This window comes from Pleurodeles waltl, chromosome 7, assembly GCF_031143425.1.
Source record: "Pleurodeles waltl isolate 20211129_DDA chromosome 7, aPleWal1.hap1.20221129, whole genome shotgun sequence".
Lineage (NCBI taxonomy): Eukaryota > Metazoa > Chordata > Amphibia > Caudata > Salamandridae > Pleurodeles > Pleurodeles waltl.
Window position 1 is genome coordinate 3,360,901 of NC_090446.1, and position 15,395 is coordinate 3,376,295.

The 15,395-nt window shown below is 51.0% G+C and overlaps 1 protein-coding gene across 1 annotated transcript; it reads left to right on the top strand.

Annotated features, from left to right (window-relative positions):
* Nucleotides 1-1,160: 1,160 nt before the first annotated feature.
* LOC138246702 (micronuclear linker histone polyprotein-like) lies at nucleotides 1,161-2,015 on the top strand. The gene has a single exon (XM_069201474.1). The coding sequence runs from the start codon at nucleotides 1,161-1,163 to the stop codon at nucleotides 2,013-2,015; it is 855 nt and encodes a 284-aa protein (XP_069057575.1).
* Nucleotides 2,016-15,395: the final 13,380 nt, after the last annotated feature.

A 15,395-nucleotide genomic window follows, 5' to 3' on the forward strand; every position in this document is an offset into this window, starting at 1 on the left:
CCTCTGCTTCTTCCAAGAACAGAAGTCTCAAGGAGACAGCCTCCCCTGTAGCTCACATCTCAAGGAGAGAGTCTCTGCTTCCTCCAAGAGCAGAAGTCTCAAGGAGAGAGCCTCTGTTTCTTCCAATAGCAGAAGTCTCTAGAAGAGAGTCTCTGCTTCTTCCAAGAGCAGAGGTCTCAAGGAGAGAGCCTGTGCTCTTTCCAAGAGCAGATGTCTCAAGGAGAGAGCCCCTGCTTCTTTCAAGAGCAGAAGTCTCAAGGAGAGAGCCTGTGCTTCTTCCAAGAGCAGAGGTCTCAAGGAGAGAGCCTCTGCTTATACCAAGAGCAGAAGTCTCAAGGAGAGAGCCTCTGCTTCTTCCAAGAGCAGAAGTCTCGAAGGGAGAGCCTCTGCTTATTCCAAGAGCAGAAGTCCCAAAAGGAGAGCCTCTGATTCTTCCAAAAGCACAGGTCTCAAGGAGAGAGCCTCTGCTACTTCCATGAGCAGATGTCTCAAGGAGAGACCCTGTGCTTCTTCAAAGACCAGAAGTCTCAAGGAGAGAGCCTGTGTGTCTTCCAAGAGCAGAAGTCTCAAGGAGAGAGCCTCTGCTTCTTCCAAGAACCGAGGTCTCAAGGAGAGAGCCTTTGCTTCTTCCAAGAGCAGAGGCCTCAAGGAGAGACCTTGTGCTTCCTCAAAGAGTAGAAGTCTGAAGGAGAGAGTCTCTGCTTCTTCCAAGAGCAGAGGTCTCAAGGAGAGAGCCTCTGCTTCTTCAAATAGCAGAAGTCTCAAGGAGAGAGCCTCTGCTTCTTCCAAGAGCAGAAGTCTCAAGTAGAGAGCCTCTGCTGTGGCCCATGTCTCAAGGAGAGAGTCTCTGCTTCTTCAAAGAGCAGAAGTCTCAAGGAGAGAGCCTCTGCTTCTTCCAAGAGCAAAGGTCTCAAGGACAGAGCCTGTGCTTCTTTCAAGAGCAGAAGTCTCAAGGAGAGAGTCTGTGCTTTTTCCAAGAGCAGCAGTCTCAAGGAGAGAGCCTGTGCTTCTTCCAAGAGCAGCAGTCTCAAGGACAGAGCCTGTGCTTCTTCCAAGAGCAGAAGTCTCAAGGAGAGGGCCTGTGCTTCTTCCAAGAGCTCTAGCTGAAGTCTCAAGGACAGAGCCTCTGCTTCTTCAAAGAGCTCTATCTCAAGTCACAAATGGATAGACTCCGCTTCTTTCAAGATCAGAAGTCTCAAGGAGAGAACCTGTGCTTCTTCAGAGAGCAGGAGTCTCAGGGAGAGAACCTGTGCTTCTTCAGAGAGCAGAAGCCTCAAGGAGAGAACCTGTGCTTCTTCCAAGAGCAGAAGTCTCAGGGAGAGAACCTGTGCTTCTTCAAAGAGCAGAAGTCTCAAGGAGAGAGCCTCTGCTTCTTCCAGGAGCAGAAGTCTCAAGGCACGAGCCTCTGCTGTAGCTCACATCTCAAGGAGAGAGTCTCTACTTCTTCAAACAGCAGAAGTCTCAAGGAGAGAGCCTCTGCTTCTTTCAAGAGCAGAAGTCTCAAGGAGAGAGCCTGTGCTTCTACCAAGAGCAGAGGTCACAAGGAAAGAGCCTCTGCTTATTCCAAGAGCAAAAGTCTCAAGGAGAGAGCCTCTGCTTCTTCCAAGAGCAGAAGTCTCAAAGGGAGAGCCTCTGCTTCTTCCAAGAGCAGAAGTCTCAAAGAGAGAGCCTCTGATTCTTCCAAAAGCACAGGTCTCAAGGAGAGAGCCTCTGCTTCTTCCAAGGGCAGAGGTCTCAAGGAGAGACCCTGTGCTTCCTCAAAGACCAGAACTCTCAAGGAGAGAGCCTGTGCGTCTTCCAAGAGCAGAAGTCTCAAGGAGCGAGCCTCGGATTCTTTCAGGAGCAGAAGTCTCAAGAAGAGAGCCTCTGCTTCTTCGAAGAGCAGAAGTCTGAAGGAGAGAGTCTCTGCTTCTTCCAAGAGCAGAGGTCTCAAGGAGAGAGCCTCTGCTTCTTCAAATAGCAGAAGTCTCAAGGAGAGAGCCTCTGCTTCTTCCAAGAGCAGAAGTCTCAAGTAGAGAGCCTCTGCTGTGGCCCATGTCTCAAGGAGAGAGTTTCTGCTTCTTCAAAGAGCAGAAGTCTCAAGGAGAGAGCCTCTGCTTCTTCCAAGAGCAAAGGTCTCAAGGACAGAGCCTGTGCTTCTTTCAAGAGCAGAAGTCTCAAGGAGAGAGTCTGTGCTTTTTCCAAGAGCAGCAGTCTCAAGGAGAGAGCCTGTGCTTCTTCCAAGAGCAGCAGTCTCAAGGACAGAGCCTGTGCTTCTTCCAAGAGAAGAAGTCTCAAGGAGAGGGCCTGTGCTTCTTCCAAGAGCTCTAGCTGAAGTCTCAAGGACAGAGCCTCTGCTTCTTCAAAGAGCTCTATCTCAAGTCACAAATGGATAGACTCCGCTTCTTTCAAGATCAGAAGTCTCAAGGAGAGAACCTGTGCTTCTTCAGAGAGCATGAGTCTCAGGGAGAGAACCTGTGCTTCTTCAGAGAGCAGAAGCCTCAAGGAGAGAACCTGTGCTTCTTCCAAGAGCAGAAGTCTCAGGGAGAGAACCTGTGCTTCTTCAAAGAGCAGAAGTCTCAAGGAGAGAGCCTCTGCTTCTTCCAGGAGCAGAAGTCTCAAGGCACGAGCCTCTGCTGTAGCTCACATCTCAAGGAGAGAGTCTCTACTTCTTCAAACAGCAGAAGTCTCAAGGAGAGAGCCTCTGCTTCTTTCAAGAGCAGAAGTCTCAAGGAGAGAGCCTGTGCTTCTACCAAGAGCAGAGGTCGCAAGGAAAGAGCCTCTGCTTATTCCAAGAGCAAAAGTCTCAAGGAGAGAGCCTCTGCTTCTTCCAAGAGCAGAAGTCTCAAAGGGAGAGCCTCTGCTTCTTCCAAGAGCAGAAGTCTCAAAGAGAGAGCCTCTGATTCTTCCAAAAGCACAGGTCTCAAGGAGAGAGCCTCTGCTTCTTCCAAGGGCAGAGGTCTCAAGGAGAGACCCTGTGCTTCCTCAAAGACCAGAACTCTCAAGGAGAGAGCCTGTGCGTCTTCCAAGAGCAGAAGTCTCAAGGAGCGAGCCTCGGATTCTTTCAGGAGCAGAAGTCTCAAGAAGAGAGCCTCTGCTTCTTCGAAGAGCAGAAGTCTCAAGGAGAGAGTCTCTGCTTCTTCCAAGAGCAGAAGTCTCAAGGAGAGATCCCCTGCTTCTTCAAAGAGCAGAAGTCTGAAGAAGAGGAAGTCTCGAGGAGAGACCTTGTGCTTCTTCAAAGAGCAGAAGTCTCAAGGAGAGAGCCTCTGCTTCTTCAAAGAGCAAAAGTCTGAAGGAGAGAGCCCCTGCTTCTTCCAAGAGCAGAAGTCTCAATGAGAGAGCCTCTGCTTCTTCCAAGAGCAGAAGTCTCAATGAGAGAGCCTCTGCTTCTTCCAAGAGCAGAAGTCCCAAGGAGACAGCCTGTGCTTCTTCCAAGAGCAGAGGTCTCAGGGAGAGAACCTGTGCTTCTTCAAAGAGCAGAAGTCTCAAGGAGAGAGCCTCTGCTTCTTCCAGGAGCAGAAGTCTCAAGGCACGAGCCTCTGCTGTAGCTCACATCTCAAGGAGAGAGTCTCTACTTCTTCAAACAGCAGAAGTCTCAAGGAGAGATCCTCTGCTTCTTTCAAGAGCAGAAGTCTCAAGGAGAGAGCCTGTGCTTCTACCAAGAGCAGAGGTCGCAAGGAAAGAGCCTCTGCTTATTCCAAGAGCAAAAGTCTCAAGGAGAGAGCCTCTGCTTCTTCCAAGAGCAGAAGTCTCAAAGGGAGAGCCTCTGCTTCTTCCAAGAGCAGAAGTCTCAAAGAGAGAGCCTCTGATTCTTCCAAAAGCACAGGTCTCAAGGAGAGAGCCTCTGCTTCTTCCAAGGGCAGAGGTCTCAAGGAGAGACCCTGTGCTTCCTCAAAGACCAGAACTCTCAAGGAGAGAGCCTGTGCGTCTTCCAAGAGCAGAAGTCTCAAGGAGCGAGCCTCGGATTCTTTCAGGAGCAGAAGTCTCAAGAAGAGAGCCTCTGCTTCTTCGAAGAGCAGAAGTCTCAAGGAGAGAGTCTCTGCTTCTTCCAAGAGCAGAAGTCTCAAGGAGAGATCCCATGCTTCTTCAAAGAGCAGAAGTCTGAAGAAGAGGAAGTCTCGAGGAGAGACCTTGTGCTTCTTCAAAGAGCAGAAGTCTCAAGGAGAGAGCCTCTGCTTCTTCAAAGAGCAAAAGTCTGAAGGAGAGAGCCCCTGCTTCTTCCAAGAGCAGAAGTCTCAATGAGAGAGTCTCTGCTTCTTCCAAGAGCAGAAGTCTCAATGAGAGAGCCTCTGCTTCTTCCAAGAGCAGAAGTCCCAAGGAGACAGCCTGTGCTTCTTCCAAGAGCAGAGGTCTCAAGGAAAGAGCCTGTGCTTCTTTCAAGAGCAGAAGTCTCAAGAAGAGAGCCTCTGCTGTAGGTCACGTCTCAAGGAGAGTCTCTGCTTCTTCAAAGAGCAGACGTCTCAATGAGAGAGCCTCTGCTTTGTTCAAGAGCTGAAGTGTCAAGTAGAGAGCGTGTGAGAGCCTGTACTTCTTCCAAGAGCAGAGGTCTCAAGGAGAGAGCATCTGCTTCTTCAAAGAGCAGAATTCTCAAGGAGAGAGCCTCTGCTGTAGGTCACGTCTCAATGAGAGAGCTTGTGCTTCTTTCAAGAGCAGAAGTCTCAAGGAGAGAGCCTCTGCTTCTTCAAACAGCAGAAGTCTCAAGGAGAGAGCCTGTGCTTCTTCCAAGAGCAGAGGTCTCAAGGAGAGAGCCTGTGCTTCTTTCAAGAGCAGAAGTCTCAAGAAGAGAGCCTGTGCTTCTTCCAAGAGCAGAGGTCTCAAGGAGAGAGCATCTGTTTCTTCAAAGAGCAGAAGTCTCAAGGAGAGAGCCTCTGCTTCTTCCAAGAGCAGAAGTCTCAAGGAGAGAGCCTCTGCTGTAGCTCACATCTCAAGGAGAGAGCCTGTGCTTCTTCCAAGAGCAGAAGTCCCAAGGAGGGAGCCTCTGCTTCTTCTAAGAGCAGAGGCCTCAAGGAGAGACCCTGTGCTTCTTCAAACAGCAGAGGTCTCAAGGAGAGAGCCTCTGCTTCTGCCAAGAGCAGAAGTCTCAGGGAGAGAGACTGTGCTTCTTCAGAGAGCAGAAGCCTCAAGGAGAGAACCTGTGCTTCTTCCAAGAGCTGAGGTCTCAAGGAGAGAGCGTCTGCTGTAGCTCACGTCTCAAGGAGAGAGACTCTGCTTCTTCCAAGAGCAGAAGTCTCAAGGAGAGAGCCTCTGCTTCTTCCAAGAGCAGAAGTCTCAAGAAGAGAGCCTCTGCTGTAGCTCACGTCTCAAGGAGAGAGTCTCTGCTTCTTCAAAGAGCAGAAGTCTCAAAGAGAGAGCCTCTGCTTCTTTCAAGAGCAGAAGTCTCAAGGAGAGAGCCTGTGCTTTTTCCAAGCACAGCAGTCTCAAGGAGAGAGCCTGTGCTTCTTCCAAGAGCAGAGGTGTCAAGGAGAGAGCCTCTGCTGTAGCTCACGTCTCAAGGAGAGAGACTCTGCTTCTTCAAAGAGCAGAAGTCTCAAGGAGAGGGCCTCTGCTTTGTTCAAGAGCAGAAGTCTCAAGGAGAGAGCCTGTGCTTCTACCAAGAGCAGAGGTCTCAAGGAGAGAGCCTGTGCTTCTTCAAACAGCAAAAGCCTCAAGGAGAGAGCCTGTGCTTCTTCCAAGAGCAGAACACTCAAGGAGAGAGCCTCTGCTGTAGCTCACGTCTCAAGGAGAGAGTCTCTACTTCTTCAAAGAGCAGAAGTCTCAAGGAGAGAGCCTCTGCTTCTTTCAAGAGCAGAAGTCTCAAGGAGAGAGCCTGTGCTTCTACCAAGAGCAGAGGTCTCAAAGAGAGAACCTCTGATTCTTCCAAAAGCACAGGTCTCAAGGAGAGAGCCTCTGCTTCTTCCAAGGGCAGAGGTCTCAAGGAGAGACCCTGTGCTTCCTCAAAGACCAGAAGTCTCAAGGGGAGAGCCTGTGCATCTCCCAAGAGCAGAAGTCTCAAGGAGCGAGCCTCTGCTTCTTCCAAGAGCAGAAGTCTCAAGGAGAGAGCCTGTGCGTCTTCCAAGAGCAGAAGTCTCAAGGAGCGAGCCTCTGCTTCTTCAAAGAGCAGAAGTCTCAATGAGAGAGCCTGTGCTTCTTCCAACTGCAGAGGTCTCAAGGAGACAGCCCATGCTTCTTCAAAGAGCACAAGTCTCAAGGAGAAAGCCTGTGCTTCTTCAAAGAGCAGAAGTCTCAACATGAGAGCCTCTGCTTCGTCCAAGAGCTGAAGTCTCAATGAGAGAGCCTCTGCTTCTTCCAACAGCAGAGGTCTCAAGGAGTTAGCCCATGCTTCTTCAAAGAGCACAAGTCTCAAGGAGAAAGCCTGTGCTTCTTCAAAGAGCAGAAGTCTCAACATGAGAGCCTCTGCTTCGTCCAAGAGCTGAAGCCTCAATGAGAGAGCCTCTGCTTCTTCCAACAGCAGAGGTCTCAAGGAGACAGCCCATGCTTCTTCAAAGAGCACAAGTCTCAAGGAGAAAGCCTGTGCTTCTTCCAAGAGCAGAAGTCTCAAGAAGAGAGCCTCTGCTTCTTCCAAGAGCAGAAGCCTCAGGGAGAGAGCCTGTGCTTCTCCCAAAAACAGAGGGCTCAGGGAGAGAGTCTGTGCTTCTTTCAAGAGCAGAAACCTCAAGGAGAGAGCCTGTGCTTCTTCGAAGAGCAGAAGTCTCAAGGAGAGAGACTCTGCTTCTTCCAAGAGCAGAAGTCTTAGGGAGAGACCCTCTGCTTCTTCAAAGAGCAGAAGTCTCAGGGAGAGGCCCTGTGCTTCTTCCAAGAGCAAAAGCCTCACATAAAGAGCCTCTGCTTTTTCCAAGAGCAGAAGTCTCAAGGAGAGAGCCTGTGCTTCTTTAAAGAGCTGTAGCGCAAGTCTCAAGGAGAGAGCCTCTGCTTCTTCAAAGAGCAGAAGTCTCAAAGAGAGAGCCTGTGCTTTTCCAAGAGCAGTAGTCTCAAGGAGAAAGCCTATGCTTTATCCAAGGGCTGTAGCTGAAGTCTCAAGGAGAGAGCCCCTGCTTCTTCAAAGAGCAGAAGTCTCAGGGAGAGAGCCTGTGCTTTTTCCAAGAGCAGACGTCTCAAGGAGAGAGCCTCTGCTTCTTCAAATAGCAGAAGTCTCAAGGAGAGAGCATATGCTTCTTCCAAGAGCAGAAGTCTCAAGGAGAGAGCCTCTGCTTCTTCAAATAGCTCTAGCTCAAGTCTAAAAAAAAGAGACTCTGCTTCTTCTCAGGGCAGACGTCTCAAGGAGAGAGCCTCTGCTGTAGCTCACATCTTAGGGAGAGAGACTCTGCTTCTTCCAAATAGCAGAAGTCTCAAGGAGAGAGACTGCTTCTTCCAAGTGCTGTACCTGAAGTCTCAAGGAGAGATCCTCTACTTCTTCAAAGAGCTCTAGCTCAAGTCTCAAGAAGAGAGCCTCTGCTTCTTGCAAGAGCAAAAGTCTCAAGGAGAAAGCCTCTGCTTCTTCAAAGAGCAGACGTCTCAGGGAGAGAACCTGTGCTTCTTCCAAGAGCAGAAGTCCCAAGAAGAGAGCCTCTGCTTCTTCCAAGAGCAGAAGCCTCAGGGAGAGAGCCTGTGCTTCTCCCAAGAGCAGAGGGCTCAGGGAGAGAGTCTGTGCTTCTTTCAAGAGCAGAAACCTCAGGGAGAGAACCTGTGCTTCTTCCAAGAGCAGAAGTCTCAAGAAGAGAGCCTCTGCTTCTTCCAAGAGCAGAAGCCTCAGGGAGAAAGCCTGTGCTTCTCCCAAGAGCAGAGGGCTCATGGAGAGAGTCTGTGCTTCTTTCAAGAGCAGAAACCTCGAGGAGAGAGCCTGTGCTTCTTCCAAGAGCAGAAGTCTTAGGGAGAGACCCTCTGCTTCTTCAAAGAGCAGAATTCTCAGGGAGAGGCCCTGTGCTTTTTCCAAGAGCAGAAGCCTCACATAAAGAGCCTCTGCTTTTTCCAAGAGCAGAAGTCTCAAGGAGAGAGCCTGTGCTTCTTTAAAGAGCTGTAGCGCAAGTCTTAAGGAGAGAGCCTCTGCTTCTTCAAAGAGCAGAAGTCTCAAAGAGAGAGCCTGTGCTTTTCCAAGAGCAGTAGTCTCAAGGAGAGAGCCTCTGCTTTATCCAAGGGCTGTAGCTGAAGTCTCAAGGAGAGAGCCCCTGCTTCTTCAAAGAGCAGAAGGCTCAGGGAGAGAGCCTGTGCTTTTTCCAAGAGCAGAAGTCTCAAGGAGAGAGCCTCTGCTTCTTCAAGTAGCAGAAGTCTCAAGGAGAGAGCATATGCTTCTTCCAAGAGCAGAAGTCTCAAGGAGAGAGCCTCTGCTTCTTCAAAGAGCTCTAGCTCAAGTCTCAAACAAAGAGACTCTGCTTCTTCTCAGGGCAGAAGTCTCAAGGAGAGAGCCTCTGCTGTAGCTCACATCTCAGGGAGAGACAGACTGCTTCTTCCAAATAGCAGAAGTCTCAAGGAGAGAGACTGCTTCTTCCAAGTGCTGTACCTGAAGTCTCAAGGAGAGATCCTCTACTTCATCAAAGAGCTCTAGCTCAAGTCTCAAGAAGAGAGCCTCTGCTTCTTCCAAGAGCAAAAGTCTCAAAGAGAGAGGCTGTGCTTTTCCAAGAGCAGTAGTCTCAAGGAGAGAGCCTCTGCTTCTTCAAATAGCAGAAGTCTCAAGGAGAGAGCCTCTGCTTTTTTAAAGAGCTCTAGCTCAAGTCTAAAAAAAAGAGACTCTGCTTCTTCTCAGAGCAAAAGTCTCAAGGAGAGAGCCTCTGCTGTAGCTCACATCTCAGGGAGAGAGCCTCTGCTTCTTCCAAATAGCAGAAGTCTCAAGGAGAGAGACTGCTTCTTCCAAGTGCTGTACCTGAAGTCTCAAGGAGAGATCCTCTACTTCTTCAAAGAGCTCTAGCTCAAGTCTCAAGAAGAGAGCCTCTGCTTCTTCCAAGAGCAAAAGTCTCAAGGAGAAAGCCTCTGCTTCTTCAAAGAGCAGACGTCTCAGGGAGAGAACCTGTGCTTCTTCAAAGAGCCGAAGTCCCAAGAAGAGAGCCTCTGCTTCTTCCAAGAGCAGAAGCCTCAGGGAGAGAGCCTGTGCTTCTCCCAAGAGCAGAGGGCTCAGGGAGAGAGTCTGTGCTTCTTTCAAGAGCAGAAACCTCAGGGAGAGAACCTGTGCTTCTTCCAAGAGCAGAAGTCTCAAGAAGAGAGCCTCTGCTTCTTCCAAGAGCAGAAGCCTCAGCGAGAGAGCCTGTGCTTCTCCCAAGAGCAGAGGGCTCAGGGAAAGAGTCTGTGCTTCTTTCAAGAGCAGAAACCTCAAGGAGAGAGCCTGTGCTTCTTCCAAGAGCAGAAGTCTTAGGGAGAGACTCTCTGCTTCTTCAAAGAGCAGAATTCTCAGGGAGAGGCCCTGTGCTTTTTCCAAGAGCAGAAGCTTCACATAAAGAGCCTCTGCTTTTTCCAAGAGCAGAAGTCTCAAGGAGAGAGCCTGTGCTTCTTTAAAGAGCTGTAGCGCAAGTCTCAAGGAGAGAGCTTCTGCTTCTTCAAAGAGCAGAAGTCTCAAAGAGAGAGCCTGTGCTTTTCCAAGAGCAGTAGTCTCAAGGAGAGAGACTCTGCTTTATCCAAGGGCTGCAGCTGAAGTCTCAAGGAGAGAGCCCCTGCTTTTTCAAAGAGCAGAAGTCTCAGGGAGAGAGCCTGTGCTTTTTCCAAAAGCAGAAGTCTCAAGGAGAGAGCCTCTGCTTCTTCAAATAGCAGAAGTCTCAAGGAGAGAGCATATGCTTCTTCCAAGAGCAGAATTCTCAAGGAGAGAGCCTCCGCTTCTTCAAATAGCTCTAGCTCAAGTCTCAAAAAAAGAGACTCTGCTTCTTCTCAGGGCAGAAGTCTCAAGGAGAGAGCCTCTGCTGTAGCTCACATCTTAGGGAGAGAGACTCTGCTTCTTCCAAATAGCAGAAGTCTCAAGGAGAGAGACTGCTTCTTCCAAGTGCTGTACCTGAAGTCTCAAGGAGAGATCCTCTACTTCTTCAAAGAGTTCTAGCTCAAGTCTCAAGAAGATAGCCTCTGCTTCTTGCAAGAGCAAAAGTCTCAAGGAGAAAGCCTCTGCTTCTTCAAAGAGCAGACGTCTCAGGGAGAGAACCTGTGCTTCTTCCAAGAGCAGAAGTCCCAAGAAGAGAGCCTCTGCTTCTTCCAAGAGCAGAAGCCTCATGGAGAGAGCCTGTGCTTCTCCCAAGAGCAGAGGGCTCAGGGAGAGAGTCTGTGCTTCTTTCAAGAGCAGAAACCTCAGGGAGAGAACCTGTGCTTCTTCCAAGAGCAGAAGTCTCAAGGAGAGAGCCTCTGATTCTTCCAAGAGCAGAAGCCTCAGGGAGAAAGCCTGTGCTTCTCCCAAGAGCAGAGGGCTCAGGGAGAGAGTCTGTGCTTCTTTCAAGAGCAGAAACCTCAAGGAGAGAGCCTGTGCTTCTTCCAAGAGCAGAAGTCTTAGGGAGAGACCCTCTGCTTCTTCAAAGAGCAGAATTCTCAGGGAGAGGCCCTGTGCTTATTCCAAGAGCAGAAGCCTCACATAAAGAGCCTCTGCTTTTTCCAAGAGCAGAAGTCTCAAGGAGAGAGCCTGTGCTTCTTTAAAGAGCTGTAGCGCAAGTCTCAAGGAGAGAGCCTCTGCTTCTTCAAAGAGCAGAAGTCTCAAAGAGAGAGCCTGTGCTTTTCCAAGAGCAGTAGTCTCAAGGAGAGAGACTCTGCTTTATCCAAGGGCTGCAGCTGAAGTCTCAAGGAGAGAGCCCCTGCTTCTTCAAAGAGCAGAAGTCTCAGGGAGAGAGCTTGTGCTTTTTCCAAGAGCAGAAGCCTCAAGGAGAGAGCCTCTGCTTCTTCAAATAGCAGAAGTCTCAAGGAGAGAGCATATGCTTCTTCCAAGAGCAGAAGTCTCAAGGAGAGAGCCTCTGCTTCTTCAAAGAGCTCTAGCTCAAGTCTCAAAAAAAGAGACTCTGCTTCTTCTCAGGGCAGAAGTCTCAAGGAGAGAGCCTCTGCTGTAGCTCACATCCTAGGGAGAGAGACTCTGCTTCTTCCAAATAGCAGAAGTCTCAAGGAGAGAGACTGCTTCTTCCAAGTGCTGTACCTGAAGTCTCAAGGAGAGATCCTCTACTTCTTCAAAGAGCTCTAGCTCAAGTCTCAAGAAGAGAGCCTCTGCTTCTTGCAAGAGCAAAAGTCTCAAGGAGAAAGCCTCTGCTTCTTCAAAGAGCAGACGTCTCAGGGAGAGAACCTGTGCTTCTTCCAAGAGCAGAAGTCCCAAGAAGAGAGCCTCTGCTTCTTCCAAGAGCAGAAGCCTCAGGGAGAGAGCCTGTGCTTCTCCGAAGAGCAGAGGGCTCAGGGAGAGAGTCTGTGCTTCTTTCAAGAGCAGAAACCTCAGGGAGAGAACCTGTGCTTCTTCCAAGAGCAGAAGTCTCAAGAAGAGAGCCTCTGATTCTTCCAATAGCAGAAGCCTCAGGGAGAAAGCCTGTGCTTCTCCCAAGAGCAGAGGGCTCAGGGAGAGAGTCTGTGCTTCTTTCAAGAGCAGAAACCTCAAGGAGAGAGCCTGTGCTTCTTCCAAGAGCAGAAGTCTTAGGGAGAGACCCTCTGCTTCTTCAAAGAGCAGAATTCTCAGGGAGAGGCCCTGTGCTTATTCCAAGAGCAGAAGCCTCACATAAAGAGCCTCTGCTTTTTCCAAGAGCAGAAGTCTCAAGGAGAGAGCCTGTGCTTCTTTAAAGAGCTGTAGCGCAAGTCTCAAGGAGAGAGCCTCTGCTTCTTCAAAGAGCAGAAGTCTCAAAGAGAGAGCCTGTGCTTTTCCAAGAGCAGTAGTCTCAAGGAGAGAGCCTCTGCTTTATCCAAGGGCTGTAGCTGAAGTCTCAAGGAGAGAGCCCCTGCTTCTTCAAAGAGCAGAAGTCTCAGAGAGAGAGCCTGTGCTTTTTCCAAGAGCAGAAGTCTCAAGGAGAGAGCCTCTGCTTCTTCAAATAGCAGAAGTCTCAAGGAGAGAGCATATGCTTCTTCCAAGAGCAGAAGTCTCAAGGAGAGAGCCTCTGCTTCTTCAAAGAGCTCTAGCTCAAGTCTCAAAAAAAGAGACTCTGCTTCTTCTCAGGGCAGAAGTCTCAAGGAGAGAGCCTCTGCTGCAGCTTACATCTCAGGGAGAGAGACTCTGCTTCTTCCAAATAGCAGAAGTCTCAAGGAGAGAGACTGCTTCTTCCAAGTGCTGTACCTGAAGTCTCAAGGAGAGAGCCTCTACTTCTTCAAAGAGCTCTAGCTCAAGTCTCAAAAAGAGAGCCTCTGCTTCTTCCAAGAGCAAAAGTCTCAAGGAGAAACCCTGTGCTTCTTCCAAGAGCAGAGGTCTCAAGGAGAGACCCTGTGCTTCTTCAAAGAGAAGAAGTCTCAAGGAGAGAGCCTCTGCTTCTTCAAAGAGTAGAAGTCTCAAGGAGAGAGCCTCTGCTTCATCAAAGAGCAGAAGTCTCAAGGAGAGAGCCTCTGCTGTAGCACGTCTGAAGGAGAAAGTCTCTGCTTCTTCAAAGAGCGGAACTCTCATGTCTCAAGGAGAGAGCCTCTGCTTCTTCAAAGAGCAGAAGTCTCAATGAGAGAGCCTCTGCTTCTTCCAAGAGCAGAAGTCTCAAGGAGAGAGCCTTTGCTGTAGCTCACATCTCAAGCAGAGAGTCTCTGCTTCTTCAAAGAGCAGAAGTCTCGAGGAGAGAGCCTCTGCTTCTTCCAAGAGCAGAAGTCTCAAGGTGACAGCCTCTGCTGTAGCTCACGTCTCAAGGAGAGAGTCTCTGCTTCTTCCAAGAGCAGAAGTCTCAAGGAGAGAGCGTGTGCTTCTTACAAGAGGGGAGGTCTCAAGGAGAGAGCCTGTGCTCTTTCCAAGAGCAGATGTCTCAAGGAGCGAGCCTCTGCTGTAGCTCACGTCTCAAGGAGAGAGTCTCTGCTTCTTCCAAGAGCAGAAGTCTCAAGGAGAGAGCCTCTGCTTATTCCAAGAGCAGAAGTCTCAAGGAGAGAGCCTCTGCTTCTTCCAAAAGCAGAAGTCTCGAAGGGAGAGCCTCTGCTTCTTCCAGGAGCAGAAGTCCCAAAAGGAGAGCCTCTGATTCTTCCAAAAGCACAGGTCTCAAGGAGAGAGCCTCTGCTACTTCCAAGAGCAGAGGTCTCAAGGAGAGACCCTGTGCTTCTTCAAAGACCAGAAGTCTCAAGGAGAGAGCCTGTGCGTCTTCCTAGAGCAGAAGTCTCAAGGAGAGAGCCTCTGCTGTGGCCCATGTCTCAAGGAGAGAGTCTCTGCTTCTTCAAAGAGCAGAAGTCTCAAGAAGAGAGCCTCTGCTGTAGCTCACGTCTCAAGGAGAGAGTCTCTGCTTCTTCCAAGAGCAGAGGTCTCAAGGAGAGAGCCTGTGCTTCTTCCAAGAGCAGAAGTCTCAAGGAGAGACCCTGTGCTTCCTCCAAGAGCAGAGGCCTCAAGGAGAGAGCCTGTGCCTCTTCCAAGAGCAGAGGTCTCAAGGAGAGAGCCTCTGCTTGCTTCTCACACAGCTGCTCTGTGAGACAGCTGCTGTCATCTCAGGGCCCTGAAGACTTTCATTTACTCGCCCAGCTCCCTCCCTCTGCACCTTGCACACTCTCTAGCAAGCCAACGACCTGTTTACATTCAAGTGCGGGCTAATCATCATTCTACCCCTAAGAACATTCCAGTGACAGATAATCAGTTAAGGCCGGATGGTAACTCCCTCTTCCCTTCAGCCCTCTGCCACCTTTGAAGGAAAGACCCTGCGAGCTGCTGACCTGAGTGCGGATTTCACATCAGAAAAGTGTATTTAAAGGGACAGCAAGAGCCTCACCTACTGGCAGTGACTGTACCGACTCACGCAGTGCCAATACCGGTTCTGGTACCTCCAGGCTTCCAGCACATGCCACATACAGCAAGATTGTGAAGACAGCAGCCTTCATCTCCCCGGTGTCGATGGATCTCACAGGGTCTCACTGGATGTCACTGGATCTCTCTGGGTGTCACTGGGCGCCGCTGGATGTCACTGGGTCTCACTGGATCTCACTGGGTGTCTCTCTGCACAAAGCCTCTCTCCCAGCAGCGGTTTCTGGCCGCTCCAGACGCGCCCTCTTATAGCAAGCAGGCGGGCCGGGCACATCCACCCACCCCGGGCGCTGGCACCACCCGTCAGTGGCATCACTGCTCCCTCAGAGCAGGACAGGGGCCAGCTGGGCGACAGATGGGACACACCCTCTCGTCCTCCCGGGAGGGCCACGCCGTGCCAGGGTCCTGCCTCCTGGAGCTCACAAGCAGAGGCCAAACAGGCAAGCACATCGCACAACTGAAAGGTAGAAACTTCTGTGCGCAGTCATGAAGATGGCACCCTCATTCTTGTCAGAGATCCCTCACTTCACCCCTACCTCTGCCGCCGAGTACAGGCAGTCACTCCCCACTCAGGGGTCATCACTGCACCCACTTGTTACACCCCCAACTCCAGCTGTTTCAAGACTTTCTTGTTAGACCCGCCCTCTCTGCAGGGTCACCCCTAAAGATCTCCCCTTACTCCTCCTGTGTTTGGTGGCCTTAGACTCCGCACCTTTACCACTGCTGACCGCTGCTAAAGTGCGCGTGCCCCACTGCTGCCCCCTGCTAAAGTGCGCGTGCCCCACTGCTGATCAGTGCTAAAGTGTGGGTGCCCCACTGCTGACGACTGCTAAAGTGCGCGTGCCCCACTGCTGACCAGTGCTAAAGTGCGTGTGCCCCACTGCTGACCAGTGCTAAAGTGCGCGTGCCCCACTGCTGACCAGTGCTAAAGTGCGCGTGCTCCACTGCTGACCACTGCTAAAGTGCGCATGCCCCACTGCTGACCACTGCTAAAGTGCGCGTGCCCCACTGCTGACCAGACCTAAAGTGCGCGTGCCCCACTGCTGACCAGTGTTAAAGTGCGCGTGCCCCACTGCTGACCAGAGCTAAAGTGCGCGTGCCCCTCTGCTGACCAGAGCTAAAGTGTGCGTGCCCCACTGCTGACCACTGCTAAAGTGCGTGTGCCACACTGCTGACCACTGCTAAAGTGCGCGTGCCACACTGCTGACCAGGGATAAAGTGCGCGTGCCCTACTGCTGACCAGGGATAAAGTGTGCGTGCCCCACTGCTGACCAGTGCTAAAGTGCGCGTGCCCCACTGCTGACGACTGCTAAAGTGCGCGTGCCCCACTGCTGACCACTGCTAAAGTACGTGTGCACCACTGCTGACCAGAGCTAAAGTGCGCGTGCCCCACTGCTGACCAGAGCTAAAGTGCGCGTGCCCCACTGCTGACCAGAGCAAAAGTGCGCGTGCCCCACTGCTGACCACTGCTAAAGTGCGTGTGCTCCATTGCTGACCAGAGCTAAAGTGCGCGTGCCCCACTGCTGACCAGTGCTAAAGTGCGCGTGCCCCACTGCTGACCAGAGCTAAAGTGCGCGTGCCCCACTGCTGACCAGAGCTAAAGTTTGCG

Bases quoted from the DNA above. Each gene is read 5' to 3' on its own strand.
- LOC138246702 (XM_069201474.1), top strand. From the start codon at position 1,161: ATGGATAGACTCCGCTTCTTTCAAGATCAGAAGTCTCAAGGAGAGAAC.